The 26,388-nt window shown below is 38.3% G+C and overlaps 1 protein-coding gene across 8 annotated transcripts in view; it reads right to left on the reverse strand.

The window, feature by feature from the left end:
- AKAP7 (A-kinase anchoring protein 7) overlaps window positions 1-26,388 on the reverse strand; it is a 138,972-nt gene that overhangs the window by 23,842 nt on the left and 88,742 nt on the right. For 2 of the 8 annotated variants that reach the window (XM_036872185.1, XM_036872186.1), the window contains exon 1: window positions 16,044-16,425. The exons of 5 other annotated variants lie outside the window; for them this stretch is intronic. In XM_036872185.1, the coding sequence (XP_036728080.1) occupies window positions 16,044-16,092 (49 nt within the window). In that variant the 5' untranslated portion in view covers window positions 16,093-16,425. Of the gene's footprint in view, window positions 1-13,597; window positions 13,667-16,043; window positions 16,426-26,388 lie in introns of those variants that run through there. One more of the 8 variants, XM_036872183.1, reaches the window with a different exon arrangement.

Genomic DNA, 26,388 nt, shown 5'->3' on the forward strand with positions numbered 1-26,388 from the left:
TCTGCTCAAAGACTGCAAACTAAATTGGTACCCAGTACTTGACTGACAAGTGATTACCGTCACACTCTGTTGTTGAAATCTATTTCCAAGGGGCACTGTACTCACTGTGGTTTGTTTTGCTCACTCGTTTTGCCTTGTATTGTTTGTAGCTGTCTATCTGCTGTTCTATATCATAAATTGCTCTCTACTCAATGGAAACTGTGGTTGTTTCCTCCTTAAATTTTGATTCCTGTATTTGTTCAGGTAGGAATATAAGGAGTTCTCAATATCCCTGACTGTTTGCTCAGGACCACTATATGTCATTTTGTGCAAAGATGATTGAGGAGCACAATTTGAGCAGCGATAAAAGAAGCAGACGTTCCAAACACAAGTCCTGGTGCAAAGAAGTATCAACAGAAGTACGGCTATCATTGGAAAATTATTCTTATGACAAAGAAGAAATAAACAAGTTTCAAACATGCCAAAAGCATAGATTTTCAAATAATCATGCTCTTGTCTGGCAGAAAAACAAGGAGGCTAGGAAATGAGCCTTAAAATGAGCCTTGAATCTTAAAATTATTATGTTCATGTAATTTATTATCTTCTATTTAAGAGAGTTTTACATAAAACTTAAAAGTACGACTAACTGGAATTAATTTTCACTTGTTTGACGAACACACCTTCTCATGATAATATATATTTTTGTTTCTAGGCTGACGTTCCAGGTTGGGAGTTGATTCAAGCAGAAATAAAGGTCACTTTCCTGTTTTGAAGGCAATGTTCACCAACGTAGATCAGCAGCATAAATGTTGCCATTAATCTAACTGGTGAAATAAATCATAATTGTAGATATCACTTTACCTCTTTTATAAGCAATAAGGACACACCCAGATCAGAAGGTTCCAAAGGCTGAGAAAAACCCCACGGTACCAGGTCACTAAATAGCAATAGCAGGAATGCATCCTTCCATCTGTTTAGGTAACACTTCATACTTTCCAAAGTGCTTTCAGAAACATTCTCTCATTTGGTCCTCAAAGAAATCTTACGAGGTAAAATAAGTATTATTCTTCCATATTACAAGTAAGAACAATGAGATACAAAAGGCTACATAAATTGCCTAACAATACCACACAGAAGTGATGGGAATCCATAGCTCCCACTCGAAATCAGGAAGATGAGTTCATCCAGGACACCCACACCCCGGCAGATACTCCACAGCTCCCTGGTGCACCCTCGTCCTGGGGAAATGAAGGTATACATGTGAGAAACACCACATAATTTAATGATTGGTTGACTGGAAAAGAGAAAGATTCAGAAGGTTTCGCTAGCAGATTGAAATTTTTATTTTATTTTTTTTTAATTTTTAGACTAACTAATAGATGTTGATTAATGTAGTACAATCCCTTCCTTCTTTCCATCCTCCTTCTCCCTTGCTCTCCTCCTTCCTTCCTTCCATCTTTCCATCCACACAGTCACTGAGCACCCCCTATTTGTGATAAGCATTGTTGCTGTGAATACAAAAATGAATCCAGCATGGGCCCTGTCTTCAGGAAACCTGCAACTGGGTAGAGGTAGAAGTGTGTGTTAATAAATAAGGGCTCGTGAATGCTCTGACGGAAAGATGTACAATACAGAGTGGATCCATAAAGAAAAGAGGGATCAGTTCTATTGAGGAGAAAATATCAAAAGAAAGTTTCATGCTGGAGGTGATGCTTGAGCTGGATCTTGTGAAATGAGTGTTTCTCAGGCATGACAGGGAAGGAAGACCAGGCTGGCCTGTCTGGGAAACTGCAGAACTCGGTCTAGTATAAGGTGACTGAGGAGGTGGCAGGGAGGGAGAATGATGAGGCTGGGAATGTACACAGGAGAGACCACGAAGGCTCCTGTAGGACACGCTGTGGAGTTTGTACATGTCTTGTTTCTAGAGCGTCTAGTATCATCAAATTACACTTCTAGATTCTGAGATATACACAAATTACTAAGGCTTGTCTTCAAGGAATTGCTTATTTTGACTCATGAGGTATAATGTTAAAGAAAATTAGATTTTCACAACCCCGCTAATGCTTCCAGTCATCAAGCTTAGTGACAGGGACGAAATCTAAGCATAACTACAATGTGATCAAGAACATCACAAATACTTGAAATATCACACACCGGTTGAAAGAAATCCGATTTTTTTAAAAGTATTCAAAATGTAGCTCACTTTACCTCAGCTGGCTGCCCAATCCAAAAGCAAACGCTTTGGGGATGAGCATGCAGAGGACGTTTTACGTTATAAAATTTACCATCTAGTTACTCAACTAGCGAACACATAAAGTAGGTTAAACTGCCTCTCTTCATTTCCCTTCATGGCTTCCATGACCTAATTTTTAAAGTCTGGCCATGAAAATCCAGGTGCACAGGACGATCTGGTCAATGTATTTGGCTTGTGAGTACTGAGAAAACTGTGGACCCCGTCAAATGGGTATCACACCAGCAACGATGGTGGGTCAAATAAAGAGTGTTCCGTGCTAAAGAAAACCTGAAGATGAGATGATTAAGCATTAAAATAAAATCAGGAGAAAACTGATCATTTACAGTCATCCTTGGCTATTCTTCCGGGCATATAATAAAAACGTATAAAGAAACCGAGCACGCGTTCAAGCACTGAGTTCCGAGCACTCGAACTGTTTCCCCAACTGTAAAATGCGGCAAGTCATCCTGCTCTGCTGTCCCCACAGAACTTTTGAGAGGCTCTGAGGGGGAGGGTGTGAGTCCGCAGAGAGGGGAGAGGCGCTGCCCCAGCACCCTGGCCACTACAGTCCTCACCAAACCCCCATCGCCTGAGCCCCCATGGCCCTTGCCTGTGCCGCCCACTGTGCTCAGTACACACGGTCTTATTAAAAAAAAAAAAAAAAAAAATGAAGCTTGGTGAACTCCTAAATGTATTGCTTTCGCCTCGGGAAGAATGACAGAGAAAAGTAATTGTTTAGGATATACTTTCCTTTTCTCGATGACCTAAGACTATCAATTTACTAGAGGCTTCCACAAAGCATTCAGACAAAAATCAAATGATGTTTTTTAAGTTCTCTTTGGTGATATCCCCTGTTCATTCAAGTTCTCTGAATATGTGAATTCCTCCAATAGGAGATTAAACGAGCATTTGAACTTATTGAGTAATTAATTGCTGGTGGTCTGTAAGTGTAAATTCATTTCTTCCAGCAGTGGATGTTTGCTTCTCAAGCTCTTGATGTCTAAATAGGGAAGAATTGCTCCCAGTCAAAGGAATTTCAGGAATCGGGTAGAAACACACACATGTGGTACGGGGTGGACAAAGGACAATCACTACTGCACTGGGCTTCCTCTCCAGGCCCCCTGAAGGCAAGATTGATGCCCCTGGGGAAAGCAAGGCACCAAAAAGATGGTTAGAAGGAGATGAGAGATGATCTCCACGGTGTCCACTGCTCCTCTCTGAGGATGAAACCAGAGCTGCCCCCATCACTGCTGCTTAGAGACTCTTCCCAGGAGCCTTAGAGGCTGAATAGCCACGTTCCTTCATCACCAACTTCTTCTAAGACCTAGTTAAGTCCTGCATATCAAGTCCCCAGACTCTGCATACTTATGTTTCCATGACACGTAGCACATAACTTTAGTTGTAATAGTTATATTTATGGATCCTTTTAATAATAATAAACCTACGATTAACTGCCTATTATGTGCCTTTTTTCTTTACACATTTAAATCAAAAGCTTACTATTATCATTGCTATTTTACCTACGAGAAAGCCAACAGTTAGAAAAGCCATGAGACTTGCCCGCGTCTACACAACTAAAGAATGGCCAAGTTGAGACTCAAACCACACTTCTGCCATTATACCACCATGCTTCTTTATATCTAGCAACTGGAAATTATTCTTATGTTCTATGATATTCTTAGCTCTAAAATGAGACTTCCAACCAGAAAATATTTATAATGCTTCCTGTTTAGTTAAAGAGTCAGAATATCTGGACTAGAATCCTAGCTCCCCCATTCACTAGCTCTGTATCTCTGTGAAATTTGCTTAACCGCCTCTAAGGGTCACTTTCTTTATTTGTAAACCAGGGATAACAGTAGTGCTATACTGAAGGGCTGTTGTGAAAATTAAGTAAGATAACAACACAAAGCACTCAGCACAGTGCTCCCCTTACAGTAAATATTCAACAAAACTACTACTAATATTACTGTTTTGATTTAAATGAAAGGGATACTATGACCCTCTTTTAATTTATAAGGCTACAAGGCTATTTGTTTATGAGCTCCCTGCTACAGGGCTCTGTAAGCAAACATGATATGGGCAACCTATTCACTTTATACAATTGGAATAACTGCAAACAAGAAATGTATGCATTGTTCTATACAGTTTACATTTACATTCTTTTGCAACTAAATGATGTTCCTTCTTAGGTAAAGAGAAGAGCTACTGCTAATTAATCTTGTAAAAGGCCTCCAAGCAGACATATGAACAGACAGTACTCAAAACAGTGAGATACAGATGGTTTTCGGTTTCTAGATGCACCAAACTGAAAGGTGAAGCATTGAAAATAGTGATTTTTCTGTACTTGAAAATCACAATAGATAAAAACAATCATATCAAGTTTAGTATATACGCAACTTCCCAGGAACATATCAACTTTAGAACGTGCGTTACGCACATGTGGTAAATGTCACAATCCTTCGTAGCCTCAGGTTTGCTCTTGTCTTCCTAGTAGAGCCATTACATACTTTCAGTCACAGTGCTTCTTTCCATCCATTCATCCATTCGTTGTCAAATACGCAAAAGACTTGAGATAATTAATGGCAAGGAAAAAAATACAGTAAAAGGTACACTACAAGTAAAAAGTAAAAATCAGGATGAAGAAAAAACATAAATTACAGTAGCAAGTAAAGAACAGAGGGAAATATAGATCACAGAAGTGCAGGTCATGAGAGCCATGAAATGGAGTTGAGCTTCCTGATATTCGGAGTGAAAAGGGAAACACGGTGGTTCCTCTAGTCAAGAGTAGAAAGAGCAGGGACTTCCCTGGTGGTCCAGTGGGTAAGACTCCACGCTCCCAATGCAGGGGGCCTGGGTTCATTCCCTGCTCGGGAACTAGATCCCACAGGCCGCAACTAAGACCCGGTGCAGCCTAAATAAATAAATAATTAAATTTTTTTAAAAAAAGTAGGAAGAGCAAATCATGGTTCCTTTAGGATCAGAGTGACTGCTCCATTGCTGACACTCCCACAGGGCTCCAGGCCACATCCACGTCCCCAAACCCCTTCCTCACGTACCCTGCAGCCTTTCTGGTAAAAGCAACCACTTCACTTCTCCCCTTCAGGTAACTGCCCACCTCATGTTCTATATGGCTCCAGCGGGGCTGCTGATCTGCCAGAGCTACACTGGTTCACATGATACACGTATACATGTTTTTAAAGTGCCTCTTCCTCAAGATACTTCATTTCTATCTCTTGGAAATTTTTCATAATATACTTCTGTTAGTATACAAAAGTACTTTATGCCATAATATATAGATTACAATGTCTCTGATATGTATGGTGCCCTCCAGGGTTGTGCAGTTTACAACCTGTACCTTCCCTCAGATTTTTTTAAATTTTTTTTTTAATTAATTAATTTATTTATTTATGGCTGTGTTGGGTCTTCGTTTCTGTGCGAGGGCTTTCTCTAGTTGCGGAGAGCGGGGGCCACTCTTCATCGCGGTGCGCGGGCCTCTCACTGTCGCGGCCCCTCTTGTTGCGGAGCACAGGCTCCAGACGCGCAGGCTCAGTAGTTGTGGCTCACGGGCCTCGTTGCTCCGCGGCCTGTGGGATCTTCCCAGACCAGGGCTCGAACCCGTGTCCCCTGCATTGGCAGGCAGATTCTCAACCACTGCGCCACGAGGGGAGCCCTCTCAGATTTTACATATGGGAATTAGAAGAGAAGAACTCATTCTACTTGAACGCTGAACAGTAAAAATACTCCCCAGAGCTGCTGGAAGTCATATCCCCACCAGTGAGTAAAACCTGAGAAGGTGAGGACACAGAGGATGCCGGAAGCCACAGCCACCACCAGCAAGCAAAGCCTGAAGTGTGTTAAATTGATCCAGGTGAAGGGTTTCCCTAGAAACATCTTATTAACAATTAATTTGAATTACTGTAGCATATGTAATTTAAAAAAAAAAGTTCCTCCAAAACTTAATTAATTCCCTGTGTTAAATTCTCTCTGTTAAAATAACTGGTGTAACTCCGACTTTCTTGACTGGATCCTAACTGACACAAACTATTTCTGTATTTTTCCCCTCACAATGCTGCATTTACAGAGGACTAAGATATAAATGACAGAGGCAAAGGGTACAAAGTTAAGAGCAGCTATGACGCTAATTTTTTTTAAAATATTGCTAAAACCTGCATATTTCATGAACTTGCTTCCCTACAAAACAATTTGTTTACTATCTTTTAATTTAATATTCAAATTTCATATAGTTTTACATATACTTTTTAGGTTTTATAAAATCTAAAAATCTGTATATCTAATTTTACCTTGAAGATTAAGTAAAGGATAGTGTATATTATACAGTAGTGGGTATACAATAGCATCACAATGAATTTTTATCTTAAATTTACTATACCCATATTATGGAAATTAAAATAGATGTAAATTTGGACAAATGTTTTCATAAATATTTCATTCACAAAGACAATCATACAACAGGCAATATACCTTAGCTTGTTATCTCTAGGACTTATTGATACCAACTGCCTGCTGTTACTACAGAGTTCAGTAATCAACATTCTATGTGCTGCTTAGGTGATACAACAGTGTACCTAGACCCGAACCCAAAATGGTATGTTACATTTCTATTTTAAACAAAGTTTGTTGATCCTAAAGGTACTAATTTAAAATAGGCATTAACAGTCATTATAAAATATGAAATAATAATGAGGCATACATTTTTTTCATAAAAATTTTGGTCTTCCACTTAAAGAAAGAGTTTGATGGCTTACAAGAGTTGAAAACGCTACCTTAAAATATCTTCTTTCAGGCAATCTATTAAGAAGTATTAAGGTAAAATCTGACTGTGATAACTTCTTTCTCTTTTAGGGCTCCATTTCAGTATTTTCGTTATTTAAAACGGGAGTTATGCAAACATAATTAGAATACTACTGGGTAAATATATCTTTACCATTTGGCTCCTAAAATCACCAAAAGAAAATGTGTTAAAATGAACACCCACTGTCCTAATTCTACCACCCTGGAGCCATAGAGAATAATTTCTTTCCCTTCCACATTAAAGAATCCTCCAAATATTTTAAGACAATTAATTTATCATCCTAGCTAAGCAGCTGCAGTCCTTCAGCCTTCTTCTTACCATGTGGTTTCCAGCCTCCTCACCATCCTGGCCTCCCTCCTCAGGATACATTCCTGATTGTCAGAATTCTAAATAAGGTCTGACTGCTATAGATCGAGATAGAAAGTTTTAGATTAACAGATCAACTGCTTGCCAGTTTATTAGTTATCATAAACATCAATCAAAACTCAAAAAGCTGAGCTTCACAGCTAACTTTAGCTGGATATTTTAAATGCTTAGAAAGTGTGAATTTTATTTTTGCTCTAACAGTCAGATGTGAGGTATCAAACTGAAACTTGGTGTAATTCTCATGGCAAATGCCAACACCAACTATCTAACCACAAAGTTGGGGGGATGGGGGAGCAGAGACTGCTGAGACACGTTAAAAAAAAAAAAGTGAATCACCCTTTTCCATCAGATTCTTACCAACTGGGTGAGTTCTCTCCATGTACTCCAAGCACCCTGTTTTTACATCACTTTCTCCCGGCACTATAATTTTTCTGTATATATATCTGAGGTTTACAAATGACCTTGACTAAAGACCTAAGTTTTGGGGGGCAGTGCGTAGAAACAGAAAATTATAAGCCTCAAATATCTTTGACTCAGCCTTTAGTAAAATTAACATCACTTATATCCTAGTTAGCATAGACTATACTTACTCTTTATATTTTCATTATATAGTTAAAACTATACTCATTCTTTATATTTTCATCATATAGTTCAGTTTTTGCCTACGACTATTTGTTAAGGGCAAAGAACGTTACTATACATCGGAAAGGTTGGTGTTAATAGTTCCAAGTTCTGTTAACTTGTACCTTTGACATTATAAATGTTTGTTAAGGGAAACTTTATTTGCTAAAATGTTTGTTGCAGAAACTGTTTGCCTGCGTCAAGCTGTAACCGCTTCCTGTGATAAGAGCTTGAGGTAACTTCCACTCTGAGTGGTAATTAACTCACTTTCACTGGACTTGGCTGACTTAGCTCTGTTAACTTTCCTGGAATGAAGGGGTGTGGCTCTGCTTGTTAGACTGAGAGCATCAAGATCTTTCATCCCGGCTTTCTCCCTTCAGAGCATGATAAATACTGGGACCCAAAACATCTCTTTTTAAAAAGTCATGTAAATTTAAAAGAAATCCTCCAACAATAGGGACTATGTATCATCATTCTATCTTTCTAACACTTGGCTCAGGGCTTTCCAAATGTGACACGCTCAACAATATTTATTAGTTGAAGTGAAGGGAATTACTCTTCATAACATCTCTCCCTTAAGGCTAAATTTCATTGCCACTAAAATGGAACATGAAAGTTGAGAAGAAATCAAAGACTTCTTACCTCTTCACTAGGTTTAGAAATATTTGCTCCAGAATGGATGTACCCTTAGACACACTGAGTGTCTTCTAGAATATATCTGAAGCCCTTTGGTTGCAGGTGACAAAAATTTAACCCAAGGAAGTTAAACAAAGAAAAGGAGGAGGATTTATTGCTTTGTAAGATAAGGTCTCAGTCAGAGCTGAACTCAGAGGCTCAAACAATATCATCAGGACTGTCTCTTTCTCTCTCCTTCTCTGGCCTCCTTCTGTGCTTCATTCTCAGGAAGACTCCCCCTCACTCCCTACCAGCTAGCAATCTTATGCTTACATCCTTTCCACGCACAACCCGAAAGGAAGACAAATCCTCCATCAAATCTTAGGGAAGGCTATGGTTAACTCCATATGGACCACATGTCTCTCCCAGGGCAGGGAAGCATGGCATCATGATGGACAGAACCCCAAGGAGAAGAGGAGGGAAGCTACAAAGATAAATGTTGTAAGGCTGCTAAACAATTCAAGGTCTGAAATTCTAAGTCCCCTTTTTCCCCTCCTGGGCATGATGGAAATAAAACCATAGTCTGCCAGGTTGACTTCTAAGGTGACTATGGTTGTACAGTACATTCTCATTCATTACAGAGAAATTATATTTACTGGGTCTATTATTAGCCAATCACTGTGTCAGGCATTTTATAGACATTTGCTTATTTAATTCTCATGATAAGTAGACATTAAAAATGAGGGTACAGAGGCTTAGAGAAGTTACTTAGAATAATAAATATTAGAGCCAAGGATGCAAGCCGAGTCCATTTGCCTCCAAAATCCTCTGCTTTCGGCACTGAGAGTTTGGGGGCTCTTCTGAGTTTCTTTACTGTGGGCATCAGAAGTTGGTGGATGAAAGCTCAAAGATCTACATATTAGGCAGGGTCAACTTAGTTAAACAGAAGGCAACTATCTATAGGAAGTGACTTATCAGATGCCCTGAAAGAGTTTACTAGTTGCCTGAAATTCCTTCATTAGAGATTATTTTGGGCTAAGTCAATATGGAAGCTTAATTTATTATTTTACTACTTCCCAAGAAGTAGTAAGATCACTTCCCAAGATCACTTGGAATAATTCAGTCTTGTTAAATGCAAATGTCCCAGGAAGGGGTAACATTCGAGGCTTTCTTCTATTTACCGAAACCTTTATGTACATCAGATTCCCCACTCCTTTTTTCTCATGGCCCCCAAGCAAGAAGATACAGGGACAGGTAGCATCACATTGTTTGACAGGGCGTCTAGGCAGAGCTCACAACAGCCAAGGACTGCACTAGGGGCTGGGAAGAATCCTACAACCTTTGTACTCCCAGTGAAAATTACTCAGCATTTGATCATAGAATCAGCAACAAAAAATTCAGTTACCATATAGCCTATGAATTAACAAAGGGAACCAGGGAGGTAATATAGGCATAGTAACTATTAGCATTTGCTCTAATGTTCCAATACTTAATTTTTGAAACATAAACCTCTTGGGTATACATTATTTAATAAAGGAAAAATCTAATTTTTAGTGACTAGGGTTAAATGTTTGATACTGCACATTACTGTTGCTACCACAATGTTACCCACAGAAACCTTAGGCACAATGTAGTCTCAGGTTACACGGAGCACCACTGGCTTTGCTGTGCTTCACCGCTTCAGAAAGGAAGTAGCAGATAATGGGCTGCCTGGCGTCCCAGCTTCCTACCAGCTCTTGACCCCATAGCACCCCTGGAGGACCATAACTGAGAAGTCCCTCAAAGTACTAGCTTTCAGCCACTTCCCCTCTTAAATGGGACAGATGGGAAGCATTTTCTTCTAATAGTTTCATTTCATAAGCAGTTTTCCAAATGGCCCTGGCAGAGTACCTAGCACACAGTAAGCATTCAATAAATTAAAAAGAACAGAATGAGGACGAGGTGGGGAGAAAGACCAGGAAGAAGAAAGAACTGCATCATATCTATAATATTTATTTCCTAGACTCTTAGCTCTAAGGGACAATGAAGAAACTTTCAAGATCATGGTAGTTCAACCCCCACTTCTTAAATATGAGGAATTGAGACCCAGAGATATTAGCAACTTGCCCAGTGTCAGACTGGATGTTAGGAGCAGAGCCGGGTTTATCACCCAAGTCTCCTTTCTCCTAGTCCTGTACTCTTTCTATAGTAAAAGCTGCGTGCCAAGGGGTGGGCCATGTGTATTCAATAGGCAGCAAGAGACTGGAGTCATGCTGTATCCCCTGCAGAAACACATTTCTAAGGAAGAAAAATGAATGTTGTTGTCCACTGATGTGGGGATCCCTATCACACATTTCCTGGGGCCCATGCTGCAGTGTCTAAGTGAGAACCTGCTGGGATCTGATGCTATGAAGAGAGGTATACGACCTGGGTCCTGCTTGAAATCTATGAGATGAAACAGAGCACATGTATGAAAGACAACCGTAAAGTCAGTGTATCTAAGTGCAAGTGAGAAGAGCACAGTATATGGCTGTAGGATTTATAGGAAGCCTCCTGGAAAACTGGAAAATCTAAATGCTTCTCTGAGTATAACTGAACAATAACCACCATGGTAATTAATGTTCAAAAAGGAAAGCATTCACCAGGCATGAAATTAACAAACTGCTTACCTCAATTTATATATTAATGTTATATCATCAAATTCCAAATCATCAGAAACAAACCACCTTGAGACTTGACTCATATTTATAAAATACTACAAATGGTCCATTTAACTCATCCCCCACAAAAAAACTATACTGAACCTCCTAGAGTAATGAAAATAAAAACAAAAATAAACAAATGGGAGCTAAATAAACTTAAAAGCTTTTGCGCAGCAAAGGAAACCATAAATAAAACGAAAAGACAACCCTCAGAATGGGAGAAAATATTTGCGAATGAAGCAACCGATAAGGGATTAATCTCCAAAATACACAAAGAGCTCGTGCAGCTCAGTATCAAAAATACAAATAACCCAATCAAAAATGGGTGGAAGATCTAAACAGACATTTCTCCAAAGAAGACATATAGATGGCCAAAAAGCAAATGAAAAGATGCTCAACATCACTAATTATTAGAGAAATGCAAATCAAAACCACAATGAGGTATCACCTCACACCAATCAGAATGGCCATCATCAAAAAATCTACAAACAAGAAATGCTGGAGAGGGTGTGGAGAAAAGGGAACGCTCTTGCACTGTTGGTGGGAAAGTAAATTGGTACGGCTACTATGGAGAACAGTATGGAGGTTCCTTAAAAAACTAAAAATAGAACTACCATATGACCCAGCAATCCCACTACTGGGCATATACCCAGAGAAAACCATAATTCAAAAAGATACACGCACCCCAATGTTCACTGCAGCACTACTTACAATAGCTAAGACATGGAAGCAACCTAAATGTCCATCAACAGAGGAATGGATAAAGAAGATGTGGCACATATATACAATGGAATATTATTCAGCCATAAAAAAGAACGAAATAATGCCATTTGTAGCTACATAGATGGACCTAGAGATTGTCATACTGAATGAAATAAGTCAGACTGACAAATATCATATGATATCACTTCTATGTGGAATCTTTAAAAAAAAGGATACAACTGAACTTATTTACAAAACAGAAGTAGAGTCACGGATGTAGAAAACAAACTTATGGTTACGGGACGGGTGGGGGGGATAAATCGGGAGATTGGGATTGTCATATATGCACCACTATATATAAAATAGATAACGAATAAGAATCTGCTGAATAGCACAGGGAACTCTACTCAATATTCTGTAATGGTTTATATGGAAAAAAGTCTAAAAAAAAGAAAAAAGAGTGGGTATATGTATATGCATAACTGATGCACTTTGCTGTACACCTGAAACTAACACAACATTGTAAATCAACTATACTCCAATAAAAATTTTTTTAAATAAAAAAAAAGACTATATTGAACATATTTCATATATAAAAGTAAAATGCCTGTGTATTGTTTAAACACATACTTATAAAATTAAGATATGTGTCTTGTTAAAATACATACTAATACTCTTTCATTCTCAGCGTCACAGAAGATCAGGGCTAGAAAGTAACTGAGCTGTCAGTGCATCCATTCATTAGCTGTCTCATTCTCCCCTATGACACATCCCTATGACAAACTACCGTGGGAGGAGGCTTGGTTCATCTCTGGACATTCACCTGTTTCATTCTACATAAAACAAATGTACTTCAAAATGGGAAAATTTGCACTAGGAAAGAAGCAAGTAAAGTGTCTTCTAAATTAGTTACAGGGATATCTCTTTAGTGATTAAGCTTCCTTTTCAGGTTTATTTAGTGAGTCTGATAAACTGCAGGGGCCAGTAACCCTGTGCAAACAACATTCTTATTCATGAACATTCCCTTCAGGAAGCTCACGAGACATGCAGTAATTCAAAGGACACGAGTGCTATAGAGAAATTCAGCAAAAACTATAATGGAGACTATACAACATTTGTTAATCCTACAGTATCTACGGGAATGTTTCAGGTTAAATATGGTCCTGTGTAGCAATAGAAAGTACTTAATCTACCAAGAAATATGCATTTATTGTCAGTCTATTCTACCTTTTGTGGCCAAAAAGTATACAGTTTGAGAAAATGTTCAGCTGCTGGGATTTAAACAAAAAGGGTCTAGCTGCTTTGTGCTGCATTAACTGAAAAATAAACCATGACGAGTTCTACTGTTTTTGACTATTCACCCCATTACCAAGATTTCTGGCTGTGCATACAGTTAACTTCCCACACAAACATAGCCCTTACACAACTAGTTGATTTTTAAAACATCATTTTGTTTGCTCTTAATAGACTAAAATGGTAGCACTAATAAATCAATGAAATGAGAATACTTTCTATCTACCACCACCACCAAGGACAAAAGCGGGATAAAACAGCAGCAGGAGGGGAGAGGGACCACTTGACTCTTACCACTTGGCCAGCTGGGTACCTCCTTTCTGTATCTCTGCAGGGCTATGGAGGATGGGCTTCCCAACTCACCTGTGTTTTGAGAATGACAACCATAAATTTCAACTTTCACCAAAAACTTGTTTAATTCTCCATTTGAGCTGCTCTCAGAAGATACATTCTACGGCCATCACCCTTTACAGCAGAATTAGAAGGGTGTGGGCATAAGCACTTTTGTGCTCTGAGGCTAGGAGGTCCTCACTGAGCCTGTGGCCCAGAGCAGGCTAACAAGGCTACTAGGTGGGGTCACGAAGATGCATAAGACCCAGAAGGTTGCTGTACCATCCACTAGCAAGATCGGACCCTCCCAAATGTCTACTATGGGTTCTTTTACATGCAATCAACACAGCTTATGAACTGGATATTTACAGTTAGTGCTAATTTACATGTTTCTTGACGCATGCTGGCTAAGGAATTCTCTGCCTTTTTTTCAAGTCTCCTTTGTAAGTATTGGTAGACATGTATTACCAGAAGCATAGCAGTGCCTGGCAGAGAACCTTCTCTTTAGACCATCCTGTAGCAGAGAAATTAAACACAGCACCAGAAAACAGCTGATGTGGTTATGTGAACAGAGCGTGGAGCAGATTAGGAGGAGAAAAACAGTGAAGCAACGACAAAATCAAAGACAGATGAAAGAATCATGAGGAGAGAACGGGGAAGATCTGGGGCCAGTAGGGGTGAAGGAGAGGAAAGGGGGCACAGATGCATTGATTCTAACCATAATTTGCACTTTCAGATTTGAACTTCGCTTCAGACACAGTGTCTTATCTTCATTTTCTTCTTAAAATTTTGTAACTTGAGAAAGTAAACCCCCAAAAGCACTTCCTGTCGATCAATACTGAGAAGCGGTGTATGTAAAACAGAAGACTTTGCACTCCAAGGATCCCAGATGAGAAAGACAGAAAAGAGCAAATTCCTCATTGAGGTGAAACTTGATTTCTTCAGTTACAGACAGGGGACGAAGAGAAAGAGAACACAAGGAAAGCAGGAACTACAAGAAAACCTGGAGCAGTGGAATGGGAAGTGGAAAAAGGTAAGGAAAGAATTCACTCTCCCTACATCTGTCCAGACCAAGGTTTTTCAGGTCGAGATCTTCCTCAAGGAATCAATCAATCAACCAAAACCCTCAGGAACTACAAATGGATCATTCTGACAAATATCTGAGAAGTTTCACGCTGCCAAATGAATACCAATGCTCATTGTTAGAAAATGAACAATTCTGTTGTGAAGTCACCTCAGGTTTTAAGCTCAGGACCATTGCCTACTGTACAGTATCATTTTCACAAGTAAAATTTAGAGCACAGCTATGGGCTCTTGTTAATAAGCAAACGCTCCAAAGCCTCCCAACATTTATTCCACAGCATTCTCAGAAGATTTCTTGTAAAAAAAAAACCTGGCTTATTTTCCCAAGTGAATATGTATAAGATATGTATTATTTTTAAACCTGTCCCTGGCTAGTTTCCTGAGGAATGAGCAGCAGGAAATACAAGCCAGATGTGTATCTTTGAGTATCTGAATCAGATATCAAGAGATTCTGTTGACCTATTTAAATTTATTTAAATAAAGCACTGATGTGACATAAATGTGGCTGCAAATTTTCATTAGTATGTCTGTAAACATTTTATTGAAAAAGAAGTAAAAATTCAATATTTGGGGGCAACTGCCATTAAGGCAAATTCTATTCAGCAAACTAACTACAATGCCAGTACTGTTTTTAACAAAGTTGAAATGTAAGTGCACACACATAAGCCAGTGGGTAAGAAATTTCAGTGCAGTGTCATCAATTTAAGTTCTGTTTTCGGCCATAAGCAGATGTGGAACCTGCCTGACATTCGTTTAAAAATATTCAATGAAGTTTTTGCAGAAATTAAAGTGGCATCACTTGTTTGGAGGGATCTTACAGTTACACCCGAATTCCCTCCATGGAGAACAAAGCAGAGGACACACGAAAATATCTGCAAACGTATAATATATGTCATTTTCGAGCCAGCTTTACTTCTCTACATGTTATTATTGAGCACTGCTCTGAAAACATCCCAATTTCAGATAAGAAAAATGAAGTCTGGCTTGTATAATTTATCAAATTGTATGCAGTGATATAAAGAAACTCAAAACTAAATTCTGACTCTAGATAGTGTGATAAAAACGAGCTGTAAAATACCAACAGAAGAAAATGAAAAATGACTTCGGTATTCTGTATCTTTAACATAGCTCTATGCATTGAATTGCTGTACTTCGACAGTTAATTATTAACTACACATCTACCAATCCTTTCAGTAAATGCACAAGAAAAATCACAGCTCATTAGTCTGCTATGTGTCCCATAAGAAAAAAACAAAACTCTCCCTAGAAGACAGCCACATAAAATAGCCAGGCACTTAGGATTTGGCACAGAACAAATCACACTTACTGATTTTTTCCTCATCTCTTGAGAAAGGAAAGCAGCAGAGCTGGCCCATGGCACTGGTGCTCTCTCTCCTTCCTGGTGTTCTTCTCCCCGGGCTTCCCAAAGAGCGACTGCGGTTTATCCCACGGTCCGCGGAGCAGCACAGGAGCACGACGAGCGGCTGCACAGGATGCCCGGCGGCAGGCAGGCAGGCAGGCAGGCAGAGGAGGGGGCACTCGCCGCCGGGAGCAAAAAGGCTCCGCCTCCCGGGCTCCAGCCCCACGCGACTGCTCTGGGGCTGGCTCTCGGAGAAAAAAAGTGGCCCTCCGCTCGCCTAATTCTCGCAAAACTGGGAGCTGTCGCCCTGAGGTGAGTGCCACGTGCGCTGCGTGGCTCTGCGGATGTGTCTTTAAGAAAGGTAATCGAGAACAAACCACAACCGGTCCTTTCTCCTGCAGACAAATGCGGTAATTACACAGGGAAATTCAAAGGGGGAAAAAAAAAACCCCCAGATTTTCTGTCTGCATTTAAAGAGGAAGAGCTTTCTTTCATCCCCAGGAGATTTTTCTTTCTTTGTCTTAGGAATAGGGAACCTGACTTTGCAGAACACAGAAAACACAACTTGAATGAAGTACCACGAACTTCACGCTGCAAGAAGGGTGGAAATGCGGGGGGGGGGGGGGGGGGGGGGCGGGGGGGAGGGTGGGGGGGGCGGGGGGGGTAAAAGGGCATCAATTGTCGTCTGCACTTTACATCTTATCTTTTAAAGTTAAATACCTGCTTTCTGAAACACTGCTTTCTTCCTCTATTAAAACATTAGACCAATACTATGAATTTTAAAATTAGAGCATCAAGTATGTCAGTAGCCCAGAAAATGCCCCAAATCTAAAAGCGTCGCTGAGAAAAAGATCAGCGATAATAGCATCTTTCTTAATGAAAACACAAGGTGGTTAGGCAAATTCAGGGACAGCAAAGCAACTGATTTCCAGACACGACGATATATTTTGAACTTCATGACGTAAGATTTCATGTAATCGTTCCAAATCTGTTATCTTATCTAGGGAAGAGCCTTATTTTATGACACCGTGAGAAGACTGCTCATAGTGCCAGGAATACCACCCAAATTCTTAACTTTACTCCTCGACTTCCCAGCTAGGCACTCACACCCATTCACCAGGCGCTGAAAGGAGAGGGCAGTGGATGATGATGAAAACTGCCCACAGTTCTGGAGGCAGTGTGTCTACTTTCCTATTCATCTGAACAAAAAGAGTGTGCAGTCTGGAAGAATAAAACCTGTCAATTTTTAAAATCCTAAGCATTACTTTTTGTGTTAAAGAAAGAAATATTTGCAGTGAACACCTTTCATTGAGGAAAATGAGCAACTTCTGGCATCCCCCAATCCCGGCATTGGTGTAGTGACAGAACCTTTAGAAATAAAAAGCCAGAGGTTTGAGTCTCAGATCTGCCAGGTATTAACAGTTCTGAAACATTGACCTCTTTGTCTGAGTTTTGATTTCTTCATCTGTAAGTCTGGTAAATTCATTATAAAGTTTTAATTTGTTGTTGCAAAGCAGGTAGTGTTTGGGAGGAGGGAAAGGAGAAGAGAACAGACTGTGGGAGCAGTGTATCTATATGCACCTCAGTCTTTCCAGCACCAGCTAGCAATCTCACCTCCTCCTCTACAAACTTCTGGCCCCCCTAGCCGCCGTCTTGAGTTACTGCTTATCCATGGAAACTCGAAACAAGAAGACCCCTCACTCCAATGCAGCATCCAGGGGATAACATTCTGTGATGAACCCTACCAACTTCACTTTATTAATTAGTCCCTGTTGGCACTACTACTGAAAACATACAATTAAGAACGAAAGATGGCACTACTACTGAAAACATACAATTAAGAACGAAAGATATAAATTGTATCATTAGCTAAGTAACAGTGTGCATCTCAGGATATCCTGCAATCCAAGGCAGGGTGGGCAGGTGGGGTGGCTATGTTAGAGGCCTTTTTTTTTTTTCATAAGCATTAAAAGTGAATTAACCATAATAAAATATTAGAAAACAACTGAGAAATTCAAGACAGGAGTTTTAAAACTGGCTTTTAATTGTGCAAATAATTAGCACATCGTTTAACCTCAAAGAGGGGATGGAGTCTGAGTTCAAGGTCACTAAGGTTTTTCTCAGTTCTGAAAGGCTGTAATTTCACCCTGTAGGTTTATGACTACTCCTAGCTCAGGATTTCCAAGAACGGTTTTCACACTGCATAGTTTTGGATTTTTTCAATAAAGATGATTCGTTCAACATACAATTAAATGTGATTTTCCTTCTATAGATATCATAAGTTTTCATATATACAAATTTTCAACTCAAAAATAACTAAGAAATTCATGTGTCTGTATGTTTTCATTTAGGAAACAAGCTATATATATGGAATTCTGGTGAAAAAAATAGATCTTTTTCCCTGCCATTCCATGCCCCCTCCCCCTGCAAATCTGAGTAGCTATCATTCAGAAGGACCTAGAAAGTAGCCATCTTTTACCCAATTATTTGGAAATACAACAGTATGTCAGTATGTAACTAACTTGAATAGTTTAAGATGTAAGCCCCTCCTCACCCATCCCTATCTCACAAAACAATCAAGTAGTAAGTTAAAATTAAAAATAATCGCTAACATTTCCTGGACACCTACTATATACCAGGCACTTGCTAAGGGCTTTACATTTACTCATTCATTTAATCCCTACCACGGCTCTGAGGTAGGTACAATTACTATCCCCATTGCACAGGCGAAAAACTTAACCTCAGGAAAGTAACTTGGCCAAAATCTCTCAGAGAACTGTGACAATAATGGGATTTGAATTCAATCTGTCTGGCTGCATAAGCCCTGAGCATCTCATTGCAGAGTTCCGTATTATTAAACACAGTTTGTGTGTGGTATCAGGTATATACTTTATGAAACCTCTTACAATTTCAGAATAATGTTCAGAAAACTAGTTATTTAATCAAGCTCTATGGTAATATGTTTTAAATGCCTTGGTTTCTCATGTTTTGTCACCAGATCCTTTTATTAATGGTGCTAGAGTATTTAAAATCCTATTTTAAAACAAAGGACCTAAAGACAGATCCCTTATTGGAGCTGAAGCCTGGCCCTGCTGCCTGCTATGCCTTGGGGAAATGACTCAAGGGAGAACACGGGCACCAGAACAACCCTGGGAAGCATTCATCTTCCAGGAAAAAGAGCAACTGGGACCATTCACAAGTAATCCTAGAAAATATTAGTGGGGTTTTATTAGGGGGTTAACAGACTCCTTTCAGTAATATATAGAGATCTACCATAACTAGAAGATTAGAAAAAGAAGTAAGGTTAACATCAGTGAGAAAAAATATCTGGTATCATGTTCATAAATTTAAAATCATAACCTTTTCATGTTTTCTTTTCTCACAGGCCTCGCTACAAACAAATCATGGTTAGGACAGTTGCCCATATCTGCTATAGCTGTTTGAATTTTTATCATAATGGTTAAAATGGCAGGAATAAAACTAAAAAGTATGAGGGGGCAACAGCTGCCTCTTCTTCATGTACTTTGAAATATCAGCTCTGATTACTATCTCCAATGGGGAAATATAATTCTTAACTATGACCAAAGACTCTATTCTCTTTGTCATTGTTTGGCTTTATTTTCTATCTATAACTGAAAACATGTATATTTGGATTTCTGGGCAACCTTGCTATAAAAGTCTGACTCTAAGGAAAAAAAATCTCACTGTAATATTCTGACTCTGTAAAACTGTACGGATTACCCATTCTTCTGAGATCTCCCATTCATTAAGAAAGGAAATCTGAGTTTGACAACTTACAGAAGCAAATGAGAAAGAAAAGAAAAAGTAAATGTGCCTGTATTCAAAAGAGTGGAGAGAAAGAGGACATTAAATCATAAAGTGTAAAAAGAGGGGGAAAATGCTTTATCCCTCCAAATTCTGGAACCAAGCCTTAGGAGACATGCCTTTAAGCACAGAAGGCACACTTCAGGAAGATTTCCTTATAAAGCAGGTAGCACTCTTACAGAAACTGTTACACCAAGAAATGTCACAGTTTCAGTGAAAAGTTACATAAGTTCAAGAAATGCTTGACAATTTATGGAAACAATTCATGAAAATTGGGATGTTCTGGGATATATCCCAATTTTTTATGTTGACATCAGAGTACCAAAAACCAAGCAGTTACTCTGGGCTTGAAGAAGTTTAGATGGACTTACTCAATATTGTACTGTTTCTCTATGTTCCTGTAAAACCAAATTTTAATTCTCAATAATCAATCCACAGTAAGCATATATCTATCACATAGATGCTACTCCATTTTGAGTCATGCTACATCTACGTAGCCATTTTGTACCCAAAGGGCAAGGTTCTGAAACTACATCATTAAATACTGATATTTGAAAGCTGTTCTTATGAGTGTCTGTCTGCAAAGGAAAGAGATTGAAAAATTATAACTGAAAAACTTTAAGGATAATCTGTAAATCTCACCAGTAAAGTCCTTTTTAATTACCAGCTGAAAGAATCTTGACCCACCAGAAATTTGGCAGCCAAGAATTATTTTTTAACGTTATTCCTACTTTAGTCATATTTTCAACAAAGACTTTTTAACTTCTCTCTGCAGTGTTTTAGCTGTTTTTCTCAAAAACTGAAAGTTATAGGTGTCTGTATTTAAAACTGCCATATGCTATACAATTTCAGTATGTAATTGGAAAGACAATGTGTTTTTTCCTATATATGAAACACAAGGAGAAAAACATAACATACCATGTGCATTTAGGAAAGGAGAGGAAACAAGCAGATGACCAGAGGTACAAAGGAGGTCCTTCTTTACCAATCCATAATGTCCTTCCCGATCTCCACTGACACATGCCAGCTTAGTGCCAAGCTTCAAATACCTCCACCCCGCTTATTATTCAGTCAGTTCTTTTCTATGTATGTGGCCAAACCTTAAACAATGTATGTAATTGAAGCCTTTTCCTTAATGGTGAGAAATCAATTAGGGCAGAGAATCTATTTCCCTGCTCAGAGAACAGACAGCAGCAAGGCTGGGAGAAGGGCTGAGAAGTTACAATGTGTACATGGACACCTTGAATTTGTATTATACCATTTTATCAATTCAGTTTGATTCCAGGTGCTATTTATTACACACTGAGTACATGCTAATGTGATAAGCACGTCGGCTCTTGGGGTGAAGTTAACTCTTGAGTTGAGGGGTGCTGCCAGAGGAGGTGAGAGAGAAAGCCTGGGTCAGAGGAAGGCGGGGGGCCCACATTTGCAGGCACGTGTGGAGGGAGCAGAAGCCCAGCATTTGCATTGTGGTAAATCCCATTTGACAGTTTTAGGAAGGCAGTGCAGTACCAGGAGGACAAAGGCCGGTAACAGTCATCTACCCTGGACAGATACTGTTCAGGCCTGCTTTTTTATAGTCTGTCCTTCTTTGCAGGCATTAACAATGAATTCACAAAAACTGACATGAGTTACTTACTCATGGACAAGTGAAATGTTTGCATGTTAAAACCTATTTAAAAAAAGAAAGAAAGAAAAGCAGAGAATACACTTAATCTGCTGGCCAGTATTTGTATTATCCGATATGGCTGCTTTCTTATTCAAGTGCCTTTAATCCTTTAATGCCCTGAACCTATCAGAGAGAAAGAAACATCCTTCATAGGAAGAAAACATGTATTTCAAAAAGCCAAAAGGACCCAATAAGTAGATTCTATTTGTAGTTTAACAATGTAAACAACACAAAATTTGGTTCTATAGTTCCCAACTTATTGGGGGGTTTTCACAGGTCCTAATTCTTTATGTAGAATATCCTCAATATGTGTAGTTCTGAAAGTGGTTCACTGTTTGTCTTGGGCAAGACAACAGTCACATTTCCTGCTATGTAAAGCAGTTGAAGACTTCAAATAAAAGGTACTTTAATAACGCAGTATATAATTATTAAAGTTTTTTTCCTCTAATAACACTTAAAGTGATACAGAAGAATGAAAGTGAATCCCCAAGATAATGAAAAGAAAATTCTCTTATACTAGATGAAATGCAGTTAAATAAAGATTGGTTTCAGCAGGTCTCAGGATCTGTCATGATCCACCACAGTCTAGGCTGACACTCTTCTGATACACTATGTCAGTATTCATTCTGTTTATGGATTCATCTAACAAGTTTTAGTAACTATCAGAACTGTGCTTAAATACCCAAAACACTGAGTCTATTTTCTGTTAATACATTTTGTAATTTACATCCAAAATGTGTATCTGTTAGGATGCATTCAGCTGCAAGTAACAAAAAACCCGATTCAAGCAGTTATGAATTTTTCAAAATGTCATTACCTCCTATAATCTGAGGTAGAGTTGCTCTAGGGTTGGTTAATTCTGTGGCTTAAGATCATCAAGATTCACCTTCTAGTCTCCCATACTCAGCATGTGGGCATGAAGTCACCTAGTGCCCCTGTGGTTAAGATGCTGCTAAGTCCAGAGGTCACATGTATACTCAACAATTTCCAGCTAAAAAAGGACGTTCTCTTCCCAATAAATTACGCATCATCAAGAAAACTGTTCTCTGAGGTCCCAAGCAGACTTCCCCTCACTTATCAGAACTGGGTCACATGCCACTTCCTAAACTAATCACTGGCAAGAAGAATGGAACCAATCAGGGCGAAAGTGGAGCCCATGTGCCCTAAAGCCCACCGCCTCACAGGGAAGGGACAGCTCTGCCAATCAGGAATCAGGGCGGGAAGAGAATGGACTCAGAAGAGGCAAAACTCAGAAGAGTTTTCTATTTAACTTTTAATAAAAATGTGGTATCTACTGTTTGGTCAATTAAACTTAGAACTAAGTTCTTGAAAAGGTCTATAAATAATTTTGTACAGCAAAAAAAGATAAAAGCCCTAAAAAGTGAATCGATAAAGGGTGGCATGCTAATTTTTTAAAAAATCTATCATATATAGATAAATGTATGCCACACTTATCAACTAAATTCTTGCTAAAAATGCATAGTTGGAGCAAAACTGTGAACTCCCTTTCTCTAAACCATATTAGGCTAAGACTGACTTCTTAAGTAAAAGCTTTTGCTTTGATCAGAGCTGTTAGCAATGAAAATATATTTGGCAGCTATGGTTCCCTGGTATGAAATATAAAACATGATAATCAAATGTAGTTTTCTGTACTCATAGCCAGAATCAAAACAAAATATTCCCCTGAATACCCTAGTCAACAGAAGATCAAATAGAGCCACAATTCATGAACTGACAAAATGTTGTTCTTCCTGTTAGCTACAGTTAGTGCTTTAGGTATTTTATACAAAACATAGGTTAACTCTTTGTGTTTTTCCCATAGCTCCCCAAAAAAGTCAGTTTTCCATCTTCACCATTATATTTTTATACATAAATTATATATAAATATGTGTATGCAATATAAAAGATTACATAAATACATAAAAGGCACTTGATAGATATATATGTGTATATGTGCATTTTTATTTTTGGCTGTGTTGGGTCTTCGTTTCTGTGCGAGGGCTTTCTCTAGTTGCGGCGAGCGGACACTACTCTTCATCGCGGTGCGCGGGCCTCTCACTATCGCGGCCTCTCTTGTTGCGGAGCAGAGGCTCCAGACGCGCAGGCTCAGTAATTGTGGCTCACGGGCTTAGTTGCTCCGCGGCATGTGGGATCCTCCCAGACCAGGGCTTGAACCCGTGTCCCCTGCATTGGCAGGCGGATTCTCAACCACTGCGCCACCAGGGAAGTCCCCCATTTTTATTTTTGAAATGCACCAACTAATCCATGCCAGTTTAAGGAAAGCCTTAGGAATGAGGCAAATTTATAAAAATCTGATTGGGTGTTCTGATGTTAGGAAAGTAAGAATACTGTTGCACTAAGTATTCTAGTATAACTAGTAGTGCCATTAATCTTAATAACTAACATTTTTATAACTTTATATGTCAGTCACTGTGTTAAGTACTTTTAAAACATTAATAAGCATTAATTAGTTTGGTGAAAAAACATGTTCAGAGGCAATTAGGCAATGTGATGGGCCAGTTAGCCATAACTTTTGGCAACTTAGGCAGGCTCTCCTAAGACTAATTTCCTATATCTTAATGGCTTCTTCTGACTGCAGAATCTGCCCTCCAATCATTTCATTCATTTATTTTTCTTTTTATTTGGAATTCAATATTTTCTTTCATGTTTTCTAAAATACACTTAAAATCAGAGGCTGTACACATAAATCATAAAATAACACAAATTATCATTGCATCATTCTAGCAGTGATGCTTAATTTGTCACATAGTTAAATTTACCACATAGCACTACCCCTTTAATATGTAAGGTTCTCAAGGCATCTAATATAAATCATAAGGTTTGAAACCAGGCCAACAGATGGTTGGATTTTCAAAACAGCCTGAGCCACAGCTGCCACTCTGTGTTAGCATCAGATTAATAGCTGATATACCAGTTAAAATACAGTGAGCCATCATTACGATTAATTTGCTCAGTTACTTACCCTGCAACTTCCTCTAACTCAAGCAGATGGAAAGGAACAAGCTGAGAGTTCCAACTATCAGTTGCTTTTCAATTTTATTAGGGGCATAAATAATGAAACTTCAAACACTTTCTTTTTAGAAGACAGGTTTCCTCAAGGAAACATTATAAGAAGAGGACAATTAGATTACAAAAAGGAACAAGGTTGGCATTTGAAATATAATATTTTACCACGTCAAAGGTTCCACTTTTCAAGAACACTATGCTTTCTAGATAGGATGATATAAGTTCCATTTAAAGCAAGATACTCTTGGTTTTCTTCTTTTAACCCAGCATAGTACACTTACAAGTATCCATCTAGGTAATAAATTACATGGTCATTCAATTTGTGTGTCATAGAGTAAATAATTAAATACCTTGCACTCAGCTCTTATTAAATTACTTGATAATTAAGTTTTCAAGTAAAAAAAAAAAAAAGTACAGTTCCCTTAGGTGATAAACTGTCTTTTCACTTTTCCCTCTTCTAATATGCTTGAGGTAGATTCATCTTACTCAGTCTAACTAGAGATGAAATTTTCTTAATCATCTCCCTGTCAGCCTGTGCAAAAGAATACAAGACAAAATGTTTTGGTCCTGCCTACCACAAAAGAGACATTCCTATATTATAGAATATAAATTTCACATAATAATGATTTTTTTAGTGCATCATTTCATATAGATATGCTATTGTCAGTCTTGGGTATTTTTCTACTTGTCACATTTTTACCACAGAATGCTTAAATGGAAACTTAAAAGGGATGAACAAAAAAATTGAGAGAGGAATCAACCTAGTTTATATTTTATAGAGAGATAACTGAGCAGCCACCAAAATTAATTTGTTCAAAGAAAGAGTAGGAAATATTGATCAAAATTAAGTTTGGAATTTTGTCTGAGGATTAAATTTTTTTCATAGTTTTCTTGGACACATGAACTAAATCAGGAGTTCTTAAGTGTTTTGGCCTCAGGACCCCTTAACACTCTTAAAACTTATCTACAATCTCTCCCTACCAAGAGCTTTTGTTTATTTGGATTATGTTGTCAATATTTACTACATTAGAAATTAAAACAGAATTTTTAAAAATTTATTTATTCATTCCTTTCAAAATATCAATAATAAATCCACTTATATGTTATAATAAATAATGTTTTGTGAAAATACCTATATTTTTTAAATTAAAAATTTTTCTAGTGAGATGAATGGCATTATTTTTCATTCCTGTAATTTTCTTTAATGTCTGGCTTAATCAGACAGTTTTATCCTCATATCTGATTCTGCATTCAATCTGTTGCAATATGTTGTTTCATTTGAAGTATAAGAAAAATCCAGCCTCACATAGAAGTATATTTAGAAGAAGGAAGAGAATAGCCTTTTCAGATAACTGTGGATATTCTTCTTTGATATTACATCAAAACTTGACAAGTTGTAGTTTCTTAAAGTTTAGTTGCAATGTGGAATCTTAAAAGTGTAACAATGAACTTTTCATACTCTTTACAGTTAAATTTTCTGGTCTATATTGACCTTTTAATGGGTCTTTTATCCATGCATGTCTTTGTAACAACACACATCAGTCATTTTAAAAATATTGATTCACTGAGTTACGCAGATTCTCCATATTTTGACATATTTCATTATATAACATCAAAAAATTCATTAATATCACACCATCTCATTAGGTAAGTCTTTATGGATTACCAAGGGGAGCAAGTAAATGTTTGGGGGTGAAGGAAATTTTCAGTATCTTGATGATGATAATGGTTTCACAAGTGCATACATATGTTAAAAACTCATCAAGTTATACACTTCAAACAGGTACAAGT

The sequence above is a fragment of the Balaenoptera musculus genome, chromosome 12, assembly GCF_009873245.2.
Source record: "Balaenoptera musculus isolate JJ_BM4_2016_0621 chromosome 12, mBalMus1.pri.v3, whole genome shotgun sequence".
Taxonomy (NCBI): Eukaryota; Metazoa; Chordata; class Mammalia; order Artiodactyla; family Balaenopteridae; genus Balaenoptera; species Balaenoptera musculus.